The sequence below is a fragment of the Asterias amurensis genome, chromosome 13, assembly GCF_032118995.1.
Source record: "Asterias amurensis chromosome 13, ASM3211899v1".
Lineage (NCBI taxonomy): Eukaryota > Metazoa > Echinodermata > Asteroidea > Forcipulatida > Asteriidae > Asterias > Asterias amurensis.
This window is the reverse complement of record NC_092660.1, coordinates 2,279,412-2,296,514: the sequence shown is the minus strand read 5'-3', so window position 1 is coordinate 2,296,514 and position 17,103 is coordinate 2,279,412. Positions and strand designations below refer to the sequence as shown.

Here is a 17,103-nt window from a genome sequence, read left to right as displayed (position 1 = left end):
CATGGAGGCAATGACCAGGGGCATGGAGGCAATGACCAGGGGTATAGAGGCAATGACCAGGGGCATGGAGGCAATGACCAGAGGCATGGAGGCAATGACCAGAGGCATGGAGGCAATGACCAGGGGCATGGAGGCAATGACCAGGGGCATGGAGGCAATGACCAGGGGTATAGAGGCAATGACCAGGGGCATGGAGGCAATGACCAGAGGCATGGAGGCAATGACCAGGGGCATGGAGGCAATGACCAGGGGTATAGAGGCAATGACCAGGGGCATGGAGGCAATGACCAGAGGCATGGAGGCAATGACCAGAGGCATGGAGGCAATGACCAGGGGCATGGAGGCAATGACCAGGGGCAAGGAGGCAATGACCAGGGGTATAGAGGCAATGACCAGGGGCATGGAGGCAATTACCAGAGGCATGGAGGCAATGACCAGAGGCATGGAGGCAATGACCAGAGGCATGGAGGCAATGACCAGGGGCATGGAGGCAATGACCAGGGGCATGGTGGCAATGACCAGGGGTATAGAGGCAATGACCAGGGGCATGGAGGCAATGACCAGAGGCATGGAGGCAATGACCAGGGGCATGGAGGCAATGACCAGGGGCATGGTGGCAATGACCAGGGGTATAGAGGCAATGACCAGGGGCATGGAGGCAATGACCAGAGGCATGGAGGCAATGACCAGGGGCATGGAGGCAATGACCAGGGGTATAGAGGCAATGACCAGGGGCATGGAGGCAATGACCAGAGGCATGGAGGCAATGACCAGAGGCATGGAGGCAATGACCAGGGGCATGGAGGCAATGACCAGGGGCATGGAGGCAATGACCAAGGGTATAGAGGCAATGACCAAGGGGCATGGTGGCAATGACCAGGGGTATAGAGGCAATGACCAGGGGCATGGAGGCAATGACCAGGGGCATAGAGTCAATGACCAGGGGCATGAAGGTAATGACCAGGGGCATGGAGGCAATAACCAGGGGCATGGAGGCAATGACAGGGGGTATGGAGGCAATAACCAAGGGCATGGAGGCAATGACCAGGGGCATGGAGGCAATGGCCAGGGGCATAGAGGCAATGACCAAGGGGCATGGTGGCAATGACCAGGGGTATAGAGGCAATGACCAGGGGCATGGAGGCAATGACCAGGGGCATGGAGGCAAAGACCAGGGGAATGGAGGCAATGACCAGGGCATGGAGGCAATGACCAGGGGCATGGAGGCAATGACCAGGGGCATAGAGTCAATGACCAGGGGCATGGAGGCAATGACCAGGGGCATGGAGGCAATAACCAGGGGCATGGAGGCAATGACAGGGGGTATGGAGGCAATAACCAAGGGCATGGAGGCAATGACCAGGGGCATGGAGGCAATGACAAGAGCATGGAGGCAATGACTAGGGGTATGGAGGCAATGACCAGGGGCATGGAGGCAATGGCCAAGGGGTATGAAGGTAATGACTCGAGGCATGGAGGCAGTGACGAGGGGTATAGAGACAATGACCAAGGCATGGAGGCAGTGGCAGAGGCATGGAGGCAATGACCAGGGGTATAGAGGCAGTGACCAAGGGTATGGAGGCATCGACCAGGGGTATGGAGGCAATGACCAGGGGCATGGGTGCAATGACCAGCAGGGGCATGGAGGCAAGGACAGGAGCATGGAGGCAATGACCAAGGGGCATGGAGGCAATGGCAGAGGCATGGAGGCAATGACCAGGGGTATGGAGGCAATGACCAGGGGCATGGAGGCAATGACCAGAGGCAGGGAGGCAATGACCAGGGGCATGGAGGCAATGACCAGGGGCATGGAGGCAACGACCAGGGGTATAGAGGCAATGACCAGGGGCATGGAGGCAATGACAAGAGGCATGGAGGCAATGACCAGAGGCATGGAGGCAATGACCAGGGGCATGGAGGCAATGACCAGGGGTATAGAGGCAATGACCAGGGGCATGGAGGCAATGACCAGAGGCATGGAGGCAATGACCAGGGGCATGGAGGCAATGACCAGGGGTATAGAGGCAATGACCAGGGGCATGGAGGCAATGACCAGAGGCATGGAGGCAATGACCAGAGGCATGGAGGCAATGACCAGGGGCATGGAGGCAATGACCAGGGGCAAGGAGGCAATGACCAGGGGTATAGAGGCAATGACCAGGGGCATGGAGGCAATTACCAGAGGCATGGAGGCAATGACCAGAGGCATGGAGGCAATGACCAGAGGCATGGAGGCAATGACCAGGGGCATGGAGGCAATGACCAGGGGCATGGTGGCAATGACCAGGGGTATAGAGGCAATGACCAGGGGCATGGAGGCAATGACCAGAGGCATGGAGGCAATGACGAGGGGTATAGAGGCAATGACCAGGGGCATGGAGGCAATGACCAGAGGCATGGAGGCAATGACCAGAGGCATGGAGGCAATGACCAGAGGCATGGAGGCAATGACCTGTGGCATGGAGGCAATGACCAGGGGCATGGAGGCAATGACCAGGGGTATAGAGGCAATGACCAGGGGCATGGAGGCAGTGGCAGAGGCATGGAGGCAATGACCAGGGGTATAGAGGCAGTGACCAAGGGTATGGAGGCAATGACCAGGGGTATGGAGGCAATGACCAGGGGCATGGGTGCAATGACCAGCAGGGGCATGGAGGCAATGACCACAGGCATGGAGACAATGACCAAGGGGCATGGAGGCAATGACAGGAGCATGGAGGCAATGACCAGGGGTATGGAGGCAGTGACCGGGGGGCATGGAGGCATTGACCAGGGGCATGAAGGCAATGACAAGGGGCACGGAGGCAATGACCAGGGGTATAGAGACATTGACCAGGGGCATGCATGCAATGACCAAGGGGCATGGAGGCAATGACCAGGGCATGGAGGCAATGACCAGGGGCATGGAGGCAATGACCAGGGGCATGGAGGCAATGACCAGAGGCATGGAGGCAATGACCAGGGGCATGGAGGCAATGACCAGGGGCATGGAGGCAATGACCAGGGGTATAGAGGCAATGACCAGGGGCATGGAGGCAATGACCAGAGGCATGGAGGCAATGACCAGAGGCATGGAGGCAATGACCAGGGGCATGGAGGCAATGACCAGGGGCATGGAGGCAATGACCAAGGGGCATGGTGGCAATGACCAGGGGTATAGAGGCAAAGACCAGGGGCATGGAGGCAATGACCAGGGGCATAGAGGCAATGACCAGGGGCATGGAGGCAATGACCAGGGGCATAGAGTCAATGACCAGGGGCATGGAGGCAATGACCAGGGGCATGGAGGCAAAAACCAGGGGCATGGAGGCAATGACAGGGGCATGGAGGCAATGACCAGGGGCATGGGCAATGGCCAGGGGTATGGAGGCAATGACCAGGGGCAGAGAGTCAATGACCGGGGGGCATGGAGGCAATGACCAGGGGCATGAAGGCAATGACCAGGGGCATGGAGGCAATGACCAGGGGCATGGAGGCAATGACAAGAGCATGGAGGCAATGACCGGGGGCATAGAGGCAATGACCATGGGCACGGAGGCAATGACCAGGGGTATGGACGCAATTGACCAGGGGCATGGATGCAATGACCAGGGGTATAGAGGCAGTGACAAAGGGTATGGAGGCAATGACCAGGGGTATGGAGGCAATGACCGGGGCATGGATGCAATGACCGGGGGTATGGAGGCAATAACCAAGGGCATGGAGGCAATGACCAGGGGCATGGAGGCAATGACAAGAGCATGAAGGCAATGACCAGGGGTATGGAGGCAATGACCAGGGGCATGGAGGCAATGGCCAAGGGGTATGAAGGTAATGACTCGAGGCATGGAGGCAATGACCAGGGGTATGGAGGCAATGACCAGGGGCATGGAGACAATGCCAAGGGGTATGAAGGTAATGACTCGAGGCATGGAGGCAATGACCAGGGGCATGCGGGCAATGACCAGGGGTATAGAGGCAATGACCAAGGGCATGGAGGCAATGACCAGGGTTATAGAGACAATGACCAAGGGCATGGAGGCAATGACCAGGGGTATAGAGGCAGTGACCAAGGGTATGGAGGCATCGACCAGGGGTATGGAGGCAATGACCAGGGGCATGGGTGCAATGACCAGCAGGGGCATGGAGGCAAGGACAGGAGCATGGAGGCAATGACCAAGGGGCATGGAGGCAATGGCAGAGGCATGGAGGCAATGACCAGGGGTATGGAGGCAATGACCAGGGGCATGGAGGCAATGACCAGAGGCAGGGAGGCAATGACCAGGGGCATGGAGGCAATGACCAGGGGCATGGAGGCAACGACCAGGGGTATAGAGGCAATGACCAGGGGCATGGAGGCAATGACAAGAGGCATGGAGGCAATGACCAGAGGCATGGAGGCAATGACCAGGGGCATGGAGGCAATGACCAGGGGTATAGAGGCAATGACCAGGGGCATGGAGGCAATGACCAGAGGCATGGAGGCAATGACCAGGGGTATGGAGGCAATGACCAGGGGCATGGAGGCAATGACCAGGGGTATAGAGGCAGTGACCAAGGGTATGGAGGCAATGACCAGGGGTACGGAGGCAATGACCAGGGGCATGGGTGCAATGACCAGCAGGGGCATGGAGGCAATGACCAAGGGGCATGGAGGCAATGACCAAGGGGCATGGAGGCAATGACCAGGGGTATGGAGGCAGTGACCGGGGGGCATGGAGGCAGTGACCAGGGGCATGGAGGCAATGACAAGGGGCACGGAGGCAATGACCAGAGGCATGGAGGCAATGACCAGGGGCATGGAGGCAATGACCAGAGGCATGGAGGCAATAACCAGAGGCATGGAGGCAATGACCAGAGGCATGGAGGCAATGACCAGGGGCATGGAGGCAATGACCAGGGGCATGAGGGCAATGACCAGGGGCATGGAGGCAATGACCAGGTGCATGGAGGCAATGACCAGGAGCATGGAGGCAATGACCAGGGGCATGGAGGCAATGACCAGGAGCATGGAGGCAATGACCAGGGGCATGGAGGCAATGACCAGGGGCATGGAGGCAGTGACCGGGGGGCATGGAGGCAGTGACCAGGGGCATGGAGGCAATGACAAGGGGCACGGAGGCAATGACCAGGGGTATAGAGACAATGACCAGGGGCATGGAGGCAATGACCAGGGGCATGGAGGCAATGACCAGGGGCATGGAGGCAGTGACCAGGGGTATGGAGGCAATGACCAGGGGCATGGAGGCAATGACCAGAGGCATGGAGGCAATGACCAGGGGCATGGAGGCAATGACCAGGGGCATGGAGGCAATGACCAGGGGCATGGAGGCAATGACCAGGGGCATGAAGGCAATGACCAGGGGCATGGAGGCAATGACCAGGGGCATGGAGGCAATGACAAGAGCATGGAGGCAATGACCGGGGGCATAGAGGCAATGACCATGGGCACGGAGGCAATGACCAGGGGTATGGACGCAATTGACCAGGGGCATGGATGCAATGACCAGGGGTATAGAGGCAGTGACAAAGGGTATGGAGGCAATGACCAGGGGTATGGAGGCAATGACCGGGGCATGGATGCAATGACCGGGGGTATGGAGGCAATAACCAAGGGCATGGAGGCAATGACCAGGGGCATGGAGGCAATGACAAGAGCATGAAGGCAATGACCAGGGGTATGGAGGCAATGACCAGGGGCATGGAGGCAATGGCCAAGGGGTATGAAGGTAATGACTCGAGGCATGGAGGCAATGACCAGGGGTATGGAGGCAATGACCAGGGGCATGGAGACAATGCCAAGGGGTATGAAGGTAATGACTCGAGGCATGGAGGCAATGACCAGGGGTATGGAGGCAATGACCAGGGGCATGGAGACAATGCCAAGGGGTATGAAGGTAATGACTCGAGGCATGGAGGCAATGACCAGGGGCATGCGGGCAATGACCAGGGGTATAGAGGCAATGACCAAGGGCATGGAGGCAATGACCAGGGTTATAGAGACAATGACCAAGGGCATGGAGGCAATGACCAGGGGTATAGAGGCAGTGACCAAGGGTATGGAGGCATCGACCAGGGGTATGGAGGCAATGACCAGGGGCATGGGTGCAATGACCAGCAGGGGCATGGAGGCAAGGACAGGAGCATGGAGGCAATGACCAAGGGGCATGGAGGCAATGGCAGAGGCATGGAGGCAATGACCAGGGGTATGGAGGCAATGACCAGGGGCATGGAGGCAATGACCAGAGGCAGGGAGGCAATGACCAGGGGCATGGAGGCAATGACCAGGGGCATGGAGGCAACGACCAGGGGTATAGAGGCAATGACCAGGGGCATGGAGGCAATGACAAGAGGCATGGAGGCAATGACCAGAGGCATGGAGGCAATGACCAGGGGCATGGAGGCAATGACCAGGGGTATAGAGGCAATGACCAGGGGCATGGAGGCAATGACCAGAGGCATGGAGGCAATGACCAGGGGTATGGAGGCAATGACCAGGGGCATGGAGGCAATGACCAGGGGTATAGAGGCAGTGACCAAGGGTATGGAGGCAATGACCAGGGGTACGGAGGCAATGACCAGGGGCATGGGTGCAATGACCAGCAGGGGCATGGAGGCAATGACCAAGGGGCATGGAGGCAATGACCAAGGGGCATGGAGGCAATGACCAGGGGTATGGAGGCAGTGACCGGGGGGCATGGAGGCAGTGACCAGGGGCATGGAGGCAATGACAAGGGGCACGGAGGCAATGACCAGAGGCATGGAGGCAATGACCAGGGGCATGGAGGCAATGACCAGAGGCATGGAGGCAATAACCAGAGGCATGGAGGCAATGACCAGAGGCATGGAGGCAATGACCAGGGGCATGGAGGCAATGACCAGGGGCATGAGGGCAATGACCAGGGGCATGGAGGCAATGACCAGGTGCATGGAGGCAATGACCAGGAGCATGGAGGCAATGACCAGGGGCATGGAGGCAATGACCAGGAGCATGGAGGCAATGACCAGGGGCATGGAGGCAATGACCAGGGGCATGGAGGCAGTGACCGGGGGGCATGGAGGCAGTGACCAGGGGCATGGAGGCAATGACAAGGGGCACGGAGGCAATGACCAGGGGTATAGAGACAATGACCAGGGGCATGGAGGCAATGACCAGGGGCATGGAGGCAATGACCAGGGGCATGGAGGCAGTGACCAGGGGTATGGAGGCAATGACCAGGGGCATGGAGGCAATGACCAGAGGCATGGAGGCAATGACCAGGGGCATGGAGGCAATGACCAGGGGCATGGAGGCAATGACCAGGGGCATGGAGGCAATGACCAGGGGCATGGAGGCAATGACCAGGGGTTTGGACGCAATGACCAATGACATTTTTTTGCAACAGCTTCTTGTAACAAGACCCAAAACTGTTCCTCATGTTTAAAGTAAATCTTTTGTGCTTACCTTTCATAAGAGTTTACTCTTTGAGATGATGAAACTCAACCTGGTTGATTGGGGATCTCAATGAAGCTCAATGAAACCACTCTATATAAATCAAATTATAAATATTGTCAGTAAATATTTGAATTATTTAGAGCTATAAATATATAGCCAGAATGTTGTTTATAAAAGTTGGACACGTTTGGTAATTGTCAAAGACCAGTTTTCTCACTTGGTCTATATCTCAACAACATTAAGCACAAAATAACAAACCTGTGAAAATTTTGACTCAATTGGTGTTAAAGTGGTGAGAGAATAATGGAAGAAAAAACAACTGCTCTTGTCGCACAAGTTGTGTGCCTTCAGTTGACTCTTTTGATGATTACTCAAAAATAAATTGTTAGCATAAAAGCTACAAAAGAAAAAGAGAATGAATCCACAGGTCGCGACCCGAAAGTTAACTTTTCACAATATGAACACTGAGGGCGCACTTGGCTTACCTACATTATTTTATGCATATGTTGGGATACACCAAGTGAGAATACTGGTCTTTGACAATTACCAAAAGTGTCCAGGGGTCGATTTCACAAAGGTAGTCCTAACTTAGGACTAGTCCTAAGCAACGCTAAGAGATAGGACTGGTCCTAAGTTAGGACCAGTAACTCATCCTAACTTAGGACTGGTCATTTCTCTTAGCATTGCCTAGGACTAGTCCTAAGTTAGGACTACCTTCGTGAAATCTACCCCAGTGCCTTTAACAGTGGTCCACATGCCAAATGATATATAAATGCTACCGTTCAGTCAAAATTCACCCCAAATAGTTTTCCAGCTAGCTAGTTCAGTATTGAAAATCATCCCCATTTTATATTTCAAGTGAAAAAGCTGACAGACTAGTGAAATAACAAGTTACCTGGTGCTGCTGGCAAGTCCCTTAAAGATAAATAAATGCTTCACTTACAAAACACAATCAGACATCAGATACAATCCTTCAATCCTTTTATCTTGAATTTTTCTATATTGCATTTGCCACACTGCATCTTGAGAATTAAAATAGTTATGGCTAGTGCAAAGATGCCTTAACTTGAGACGCAAAGAGTCAAGTATAAAGTAAATTTCACTAGTCGCCCAAGCCTACTGATTCTGAACACCTTTGGTAACTGTCAAAGACCTATTTTCTCACTTAGCGTATAAATTAATTGGTCATCGAACAATAAAAAAAAAAATTGCACAATAATGAAAGAAAAAACACGATTGTTGCACAAAATATTGTGTGCTAATTCCTATATAAAAGGACTCAAGCATAAAAAGGTTATCATAATAATTTTTGTTAATCCGTTAATTTAAAGTTAAAAATTCATAGGAATTATTTAACAATTTGACTCGGCATTTGCGTTTTCAAGTTAGTCTGCCCGACTACGACTAGTCACCATATACAACAAAATCCACAAGGTACCAGACTAGTATCAGTCAGGCAACGTGTATTTAAAAAATGCCGCCTGGCCGGAAAGCGTTTTGTTTGCCTAATTTTGACCGTTTTTAAACCTCAAAATCACTGAAAGATATCCTTAAAATAAGCTATAAGTAATATTCTACTCACCTCGCTCGTATTGCGGTTGTTTTGTCGGCCGAATTGGCTAGAAAGAATGTGGAGTGTGGAGCGAGAACACGAAGTCTTCAGATGTCAGCCATTTTGTCTTGAAATTTGAGGCCCACAATGCACCGGGTGCTCGCGCAAGCAAACGGAAATGGAAGATAACATTTGCCACTTTGTTATAAAAAATCGTTTCGAATAAGCACTTTTAGATTGGTTTAAATTGGAAAGACGGGTGAGCAATAAAAGCAAGAAATAACTGAAGTTTCTCTTTCCTTGATAAAGGAAGGGATGATTAGGGCGGCGCCGAGTGAGATGTTTTTCTCCTTATTTTTACTAAAGTAAAAAAAAAAAACATTTTAAATTTGAAAATAAGAAAAGTAATTTCTCTTTAAGTAATATGACCGAGAGTAAATCTTCACACATAAGGAAGCATTTATTATTAGTTTTATTACAAGTTTGTAACAATGTTTATAGGTTTTCAAGGGAATGTATGTACGTTTGGTAATTACTCCTACAATTCATGGCAAGACAAACTTATTTGGTTACATATGTAGCAGCTCTCAATAGTATAAAGCATTTTTAAAATCCTTTCGTTTCGAAGTAAAGTAGTTATGGGAAATCTGGGTTCTTTTAACCACAATTTTTTTATTCGAGTATCAGATTGCCTTTTTTAATTCTGGATTATTATTCCTGCGTGGACATATCCCCAAAACGCTCCCACCTTTTGAAATTAAATTCTCACACGCTAGATTTACTGTATATAGTTATCTAAGGTCTATATACTCATTATAGACCATGGAGTTGCATTTCCTAGAACCAATAACACACCTAAACCAAATGTATTATAAGGGTTAAACCTTGTTTTATCAAGGATGCTTGTTTATTGCAAGACAAAAATAAACTTGCTTTCTAGACAAATACTGGCAACTGGAACTGTTTGGTTACTAGCTCTTATTATATGAACTTATTTTTAAAATAAATTTATTCTAAACCATATAGGAGTGAGGTCTTGGGTTGGTGGATCACGTGGTCCAAAATGATAATAATATTGATATTTAATTCGATATCACATTTACATAAAATGTAGCAGCCTTTAGCGTTACTAAATAGTTGTTTTATACCAACTATACCATTAATACCAGCTAGTTGCTTTGCTCAATGGCAACGGGTCACTGGGTACTAATTGTCTTTAGAATAAGGATTACCAGTGATGACATCATTTCTATTTTTAGGCCACACATGTAATGCATTAACAAAAACATTTTGAAAACAAGAAATGACATGGTGAACGGTAACATATTATATGGCAAGTTACTTATTGTCCATCGCTTATTTTGTTTTTTCAATTACCCATTTATAATATAATGCCTCAGTTAAAATGCAGAAAGCAAGCCACTTACAGTGTGTTCTACATACCACACTACAATTGTAATTTTATAACCACTGCAGTTGAATTCACAAAGACCATAGAGTTATCTCTTAGTGTTACAAGCACACAATTTAAATGATAAAAAATATACAATTTGGTTTTGTTCTCTCCGAATTGGCACAGCAATAAATTATTTGGTGCGCAAAACTTGAAAGAGTAGTCTCACTTTCTTTGTGAACAAACTTAAGTGCATATGAAACTTACACATTATAATTTACAACAGTTTTTTGATACAATTACAGATTTTGTAACAATCTACATGATTTTTGGGGCAACTTAGTCATTAACATTGTCATGTAAGAAACCACTCAAAGGGAAATTGAATGGGTAACCAAAATTTGGGGTTGAACAAAGGAAAAAGAACAACAGCGGGATTTGCACCAACAATCTCTGGATTAACTTGCTCAACCAACTGAGCTATCTAGCCCTATGTTGCACAAGCGGTCCACTTTCATGGCAGTTTCTTCGTTTGGTGAGTTGCCAGGGATTACACCAAGGTTATAAGTAGCCAGGAGACCAAAGATAACGAGTAGCCAGGGGTCACACCAAAGGTTACAAGTAGCCAGGGGTCACACCAAAGGTAACAAGTAGCCAGGGGTCACACCAATAGTCATGAGTAGCCAGGGATCACAACAAAAGTTATAAGTAGCCAGGGATCACACCAAAGGTTACATTGTAGCAAGGGGATGACACAAAAGGTTACAAGTAGCCAGGGGTCACACCAATGGTCATGAGTAGCCAGGGGTCACACCAAAGGTTACAAGTAGCCAGGGGTCAAACCAAAGGTTACGTGCAGCCAGGGGTCACAAAAAGGTTACAGTAGACAGGGGTCACCCAAAGGTTACAACAAGTAGCCAGGGGTCACAACAAAGGTAACAAGTAGCCAGGGGTCACACCAAAGGTTACAAGTAGCCAGGGGTCACACCAAATGTTACAAGTTGCCATGAATCACACCAAAGGGTACGATACAACCTGCGAAGCGTCTTATGGGGATTAAGACTTATCATTAACTTTGTCAGAGCCATCGCTTTTGATACACACTTGAGCGCAAGGTTATATTGTCAGACAAGCAGATTCTTGCAGACAATGTAACGTTTAGTTAAAAAATACCTTTGAGAAATCAAACTTCAGATTAAATAAAAATAAATATTTTCAGATTAAGATATAAAATGGTTGAACCATTCTTTTTCAAAATTGTAAAGGTTTGCCTTTAAAAGGCTTTTCGCCTCATTCTCAAATGAATAATTTATACTGGAACAAATTAATCATGATGTGTGACAGCTCCGATGGATGACACACATTACTCTATGCCAAATTCATTGGGGGCTAATAGAGTTATAAATAATTAAAAATTTTCGTAAAATAGTTTGAGTTCTGAACTCTTCTCATAGGGCATATTTTTAGCTTTACAAAATACAACTAAAATCATTGAAAAGGAAGACATGTAATTAAATAAGCTTCTGTGATAAAAGTTTGCTAATACTTGTTATAAATGTAACATGTGAATGGCTTAAATTTTTGACCCTAGCAGAGTTCTTCTCATTTTGAAGGTGAAAAGGCTAGCAATTGATAAAGACCCAGCTAAGATTGAAACGCGAGGCCAAAAACCCTTTTAGGTTTGTAAGCAGTTTGCAACAGCCTATTATAATTTTGTATCACTTCATACTGTACATCATACACATTTGTAACTACTGGGCAAGAAACTAAAAAAAAAAGCACAGACAGAGCATCCTTAAATAAGTATTGTACACAATATACATGTACTCGCACAGCAAATCACCCAAAACGAAATTTCTTGCTTACATCATGGAGGAATATTCCTCCATGCCAACATGTACAGGCCCTCTAGGATACAGGCCTGATACTTCACGAGGGAAGATTTTCTCTGTGGTTGCATTGATGCCCTTGAAATGCTAACAATAGATTTTACAATTTCCTCATAGGATACCCTTTATCAAGGAGAAAATGCCTTGGTGCCCTTGCCCTTTCAAAAACAAAGCATATAATACAGGCCTGTTAGTCTATAGACAGTGCTCTTTCGTAAAACACATCTTTGTTTTGAAATCCACGTTTGGCTATTGGCTCCACCCGCTTATTGAAACTCCATTCCGAGAGAGCAAAGGTTTTTCACAAAAAATGTGAGCGCTGGTTTCAAAGTGGGCCTTTCACACGCGAACTACAAACTATCAACCATTCATTGGGGCGCCAGTTGTCGGTCCGAATGGTTGCATGTGATATCATTAATACACAATCACATACACCAATTCCTGACAACCCTTGTTTATGCAAGATTGCACTGTTGTTTTTTTATCAGTTTGCTGGTGTTCTGTCTTAATCCTGTTTTGTGTATATAGTGCAGTAGAACACCAGTGATCGCTTTCTCAATGCATCATTTGTTTTTTATGCTACTTATCAGCATTCTGACTCCAAAGATGATTGTGTCTGACAGCGTTTTGTCAGGAATTGCAAGTAAAAAATAAAAAATTAAAGTCACCTGGAAATAGATTTTTTTCTCTTTCAAACATAAGAGTATATGCTTACGAACAATAAAACAATTTTTTTAGTAATTGTTTGTCACGATTTATATGTTTAAAACATATATAAAGTTGTTTGGGGGCTGACTCCGCCTAACCCTTTTGTGACGTCAATCGAGGCAGACTTTGCCTGCAATGCGTATAGTAAACACAATTGTGCAAAGTACATGTACGTCCAAGTCGTGAGTTGGTACATTTCAAAAAGTGTTTTTCTGCATTCAGCAGCAATACACCTGGTCGGCATTGCCGGAAAAAAACAAAAACAATTCTTTTTTTTAAACGTACAAACTCACGACTTGGTCCGTACATGTACTTTGCAATTGTGTTTACTCTACGCATTACAGGCAAAGTCTGCCTCGATTGACGTCATGAACAGCCCCCTCTCGGCTCGGGGTCTACTCTTAAATTTGTAAATAACGTAAGAACTGATTTTTTAAAACCTTAGTTAACTGTTTATTCATATTCCACTCATCAAAACACAATATTAGTGACAAAAGCTTTATTTTGAAAAAATACCACTTCCAGGTGACTTTAAGGCTTTCTTGATAGCATGAGGACTTTGAGGAAAGCAATTTAAAAATAATAATTTTCAACAGCACTGCTGCAGGCCTTGTGAAAAGATCTCAAAGTTCAGTGACTCGTAAAATTTCTGGTTTGTGCTTTTTTTCCCCTTGAATCCCAGACATTCTTTTTAAACTTCCATACACTCCCATCTATCTTGTACACACACCGTCAGTCTCGGAAACATTTCCTCAATTTGTGCGATATGCTGCTGCCGAATGTACTCCGTGTCGAATATCCACAGCTCCAGGAGGCTCTTGAGGCAGCCAAGGACCTCTATCAGAGCTTCGGGAGAAACAGGCGTCCCGCCTCCGAGGTCTAAGATCTTCAGAGCTTGGAGGTTCTTCAAGTGCTTCAGACCCACATCAGTGATGTTGCAGCAGTAGTGCAGAGTAAGGTCTTCCAGCTTGGTCAGGCTGTTCCCAATCTTGAAGAAGGCTGTGTCGCTGATTTGTGAGCACTGCTGGAAGCGTAGTACTCTCAACTCTGTCAGCTGCTGAACGAGGCAAGTGAATCCGCGCTCCGTGTAGGTCCCTTCGCTCTCGTCCACAACGCTACTGCGACAAGAGACAAGCTGCAGGGACTTTAAAGTCCGCAACGTCGCCAGATGACCCAGGGTGTTGTTGGTGATGTTCGGGCAAAACACTTCCAGCTTCTCTATTTGGAAGAGCAACCCCTGCGTCAATGGGCAGTACCAGTTTGCGGCAAACTGGTACGAGCCCAAATGCAGCTCCATCAGATACGGGGGAAGAAAAGAAAGGTCTGTTGTCTTTAAATCCTTCCCCTTAATGGACAGTTTTGTCAGGCGTGGACATTGTTTGTTGAGTAGCTGCAACATTTTGTTGCTGGCGCGGTAGAGAGTCAATGTTTCCAGTGCGTCGGTGAAGTATGTCTGCATGAACAACAGTATCTTGGTCAGGCTGCTCTTCCTGCTGGCAGGTATGTGAGCATCCTTCCACAGATGTTTGTCCTTCATGAGGGAACTCCATCTCCTACAAACACTGGAAATACGCAGCAGAAACAAGAATTTGAGTCAAATAACTAATGATTAAAGTTATATCAGGCAGTCATGAGTAAATTCGATTCTGACAGGTCGTTCCATTGCAATAAAGAGTGTGATACACACATGTTTTATACAAATATTGACGGCTTCAAGTGCTATGGTTAAAACTATGACACCCCAGGTGATCCCTGAGCATTCTTTTTTCCCCCGGTGGGAGTCAAGGGGAAAAACGTGCTCAGGGGATCACCTATGTTTCATAGTTTTCACCTTAGCACAAGTAAAAGGCAGTCAATATTTGTTTTAAAATACCCCATACATATCCCGCACTAAGGGTTTCCGCAGACATTTTTTTTAAATGGGAATTTACAGCTGTGAATTTACATAATACGGGTTAATACAGCTGGAGCATATCACAAAGTAATAGAAGTTGATGTCTATAGAATCTGCCGTTTATGCTTTCAAAAACAGTTTGGTTGACGCTTTATAAACATTGCCAATGGTAATTCAAGATGGCGCGGCCCACTGTCTTTAAAAAATTATAATAATATAATAAGAAATACTTTATAGCGCAATTCAGTACTACTGCAAGTACTCTCACTGCGCTTTACAAAACAAATAAACAAATTTATACAAGAGAAAGCAACAAATAAACTAAAAAATATAAGATTACAAAAAAGATTGAGTTAACAGGTGGGTTTTGAGAAGTGATTTGAAGAGGTCCGGGTTTATCTGAGGACGGGTTTATCTGAGAACGGAGGAAAGCAGGAAGAGAGTTCCAAAGGGTGGGTGTGCTGAAAGCAAAGGCTCTTTAACTGTACGTTATTATTTCCTTACCGTGCTGATCGGCACCTGCTCTTGATTGACAGGAAAGAAAAGATGTGAATAAGGCTCTCATCGGGCAGACGGCAAACACCGGACTCTGATGGGACCAAAGAGGCTTTGGCCTTCAGCCTTGGTGACCGACGTAACATGCTTGCTCAGTGATACTGCTTTAATGTAGGACACATGGTCAACAATAGTGGGCTTTGATTACGTCGGGACATGGATCCAGTCAGCATAAACCATGGCAACTAAAATGGAAACATAAACAACATTATTTTTCTGCAAGGTACATGTTGTATGTGGAACTACTGTTTGAATTATAAGATAAACTCCTTTTCACAATTCCGTAAGGGTTTACAAGGTGCTATGGTGCAATATGCAGGGGGGGAGGGTACTCAGAACTATCCTGGGCTCTGTGAAACACATTTATTATCGATTATCGAGGATTGGAACTGCCTTGCCACTGGGCTAGCTTGCTGGTCTATCAGTTGGACCACCTTGGCTACAGTACAACTCAACATTTTAAGGGAACACGTTAACTTGGATTAAACGAGGTGGTCTATGTACATAGAGTAACTCTATGGTCTATACAAAGCGTTTGTAACCGTTTGTCATTAAATGCTATGGTTAGAAAGAGGTTTAAAAAAAATAATACATGATCCACACGAATATGCCTCGAAATTGCATGGTTTTCCTTTTACATCGTCGACTAACAATATATAAGGCTCCCCCGTGAGCGGGGGAGCCTTATGTTTCTAGAAGCTGGCTAGGTAGCTGCGATACGTAACCCTCCTGCCGACGGTGGAGCCAGAGGAGAGCCACACGCTCCGCCGTCATCAGGAGGGTTACGTTATCCAGCTTCTGGCTAGGTAGAGTAGAGAGAAAGCATCCGTTGTGTTGCCGTTGCGTCTGTCTGCTGTGAATGAATGAGATGTCTGTTTGTTTGATTGTTTTTATTACTAATATTAGACAATCCCACAGAATTCTTGCACTTCTTTAAAAATGGCAGTAAGTTGACAAAAACAAGTTAAATACATGAAATTTTAGAATTAAAAGAAAGCTTGTCAAATTCCATTACATTTACAAACAGTATAATGGAATCTGATTCTGAGAAATTGAATGTCATTTTAAAAGACTATATGGAACAGTTTCCGTATGGCGCCACCACTTTTTCACTCGATATGAAATAATATAGTATCTAATTTACCTCAATGAGATAGCCCTTTTTGTAAAAATGAGTGAAAAAGTGGTGGCTCCATCCATACGGAAAGTTATCCGACTATATAAAAATATAATAAGACTAGTAAGAGCTAAAAAATGGATTTTAAGAGCTTATTTTCATTGTGGTCCTCTGTGTACAAAAATCATTCAAAAATAAGGAAGACATAAAATAGAAACGATAAAAAAGGATACAAACTACGAGAAAATTGCACGTGGGATGGATAGAGTAAAATATTAAACATGCCATATAGGCCTACTACTACTAGTGACTAGTAAAGTACTACATAGGAATTAATTATACGAGCAAAGATAAAAATATCTTTACAAAAAGACGTCAGAGTTTATTTTTAAAAAAAAGCTGTTCTTACACTGTATCTATTCTTCGTAGCTCAACCATGGAGGTAGAAGAATGTTCAGTTCAAGATCATTCTTGTTGAATATAAAGAGTTCCAAAGATAAACTATTGTTTATTGCCTTCCCTTCCGTTGTGATTTGTCCCGTTATATTAATTTTGTTACACTTATTAAACAGCGCCCTCAA

General features: G+C 46.8%; 1 protein-coding gene across 1 annotated transcript; it reads right to left on the bottom strand.

Annotated features, from left to right (window-relative positions):
* Positions 1-9,481: 9,481 nt before the first annotated feature.
* LOC139945803 (F-box/LRR-repeat protein 12-like) lies at positions 9,482-17,067 on the bottom strand. The gene is made up of 3 exons (XM_071943240.1): positions 16,932-17,067; positions 15,355-15,590; positions 9,482-14,518 (listed from the first exon to the last, which is right to left on the bottom strand). Exons 2-3 carry the CDS (start codon positions 15,489-15,491, stop codon positions 13,648-13,650), a joined length of 1,008 nt encoding a protein of 335 aa, XP_071799341.1. The 5' UTR covers positions 15,492-15,590; positions 16,932-17,067; the 3' UTR covers positions 9,482-13,647.
* Positions 17,068-17,103: the final 36 nt, after the last annotated feature.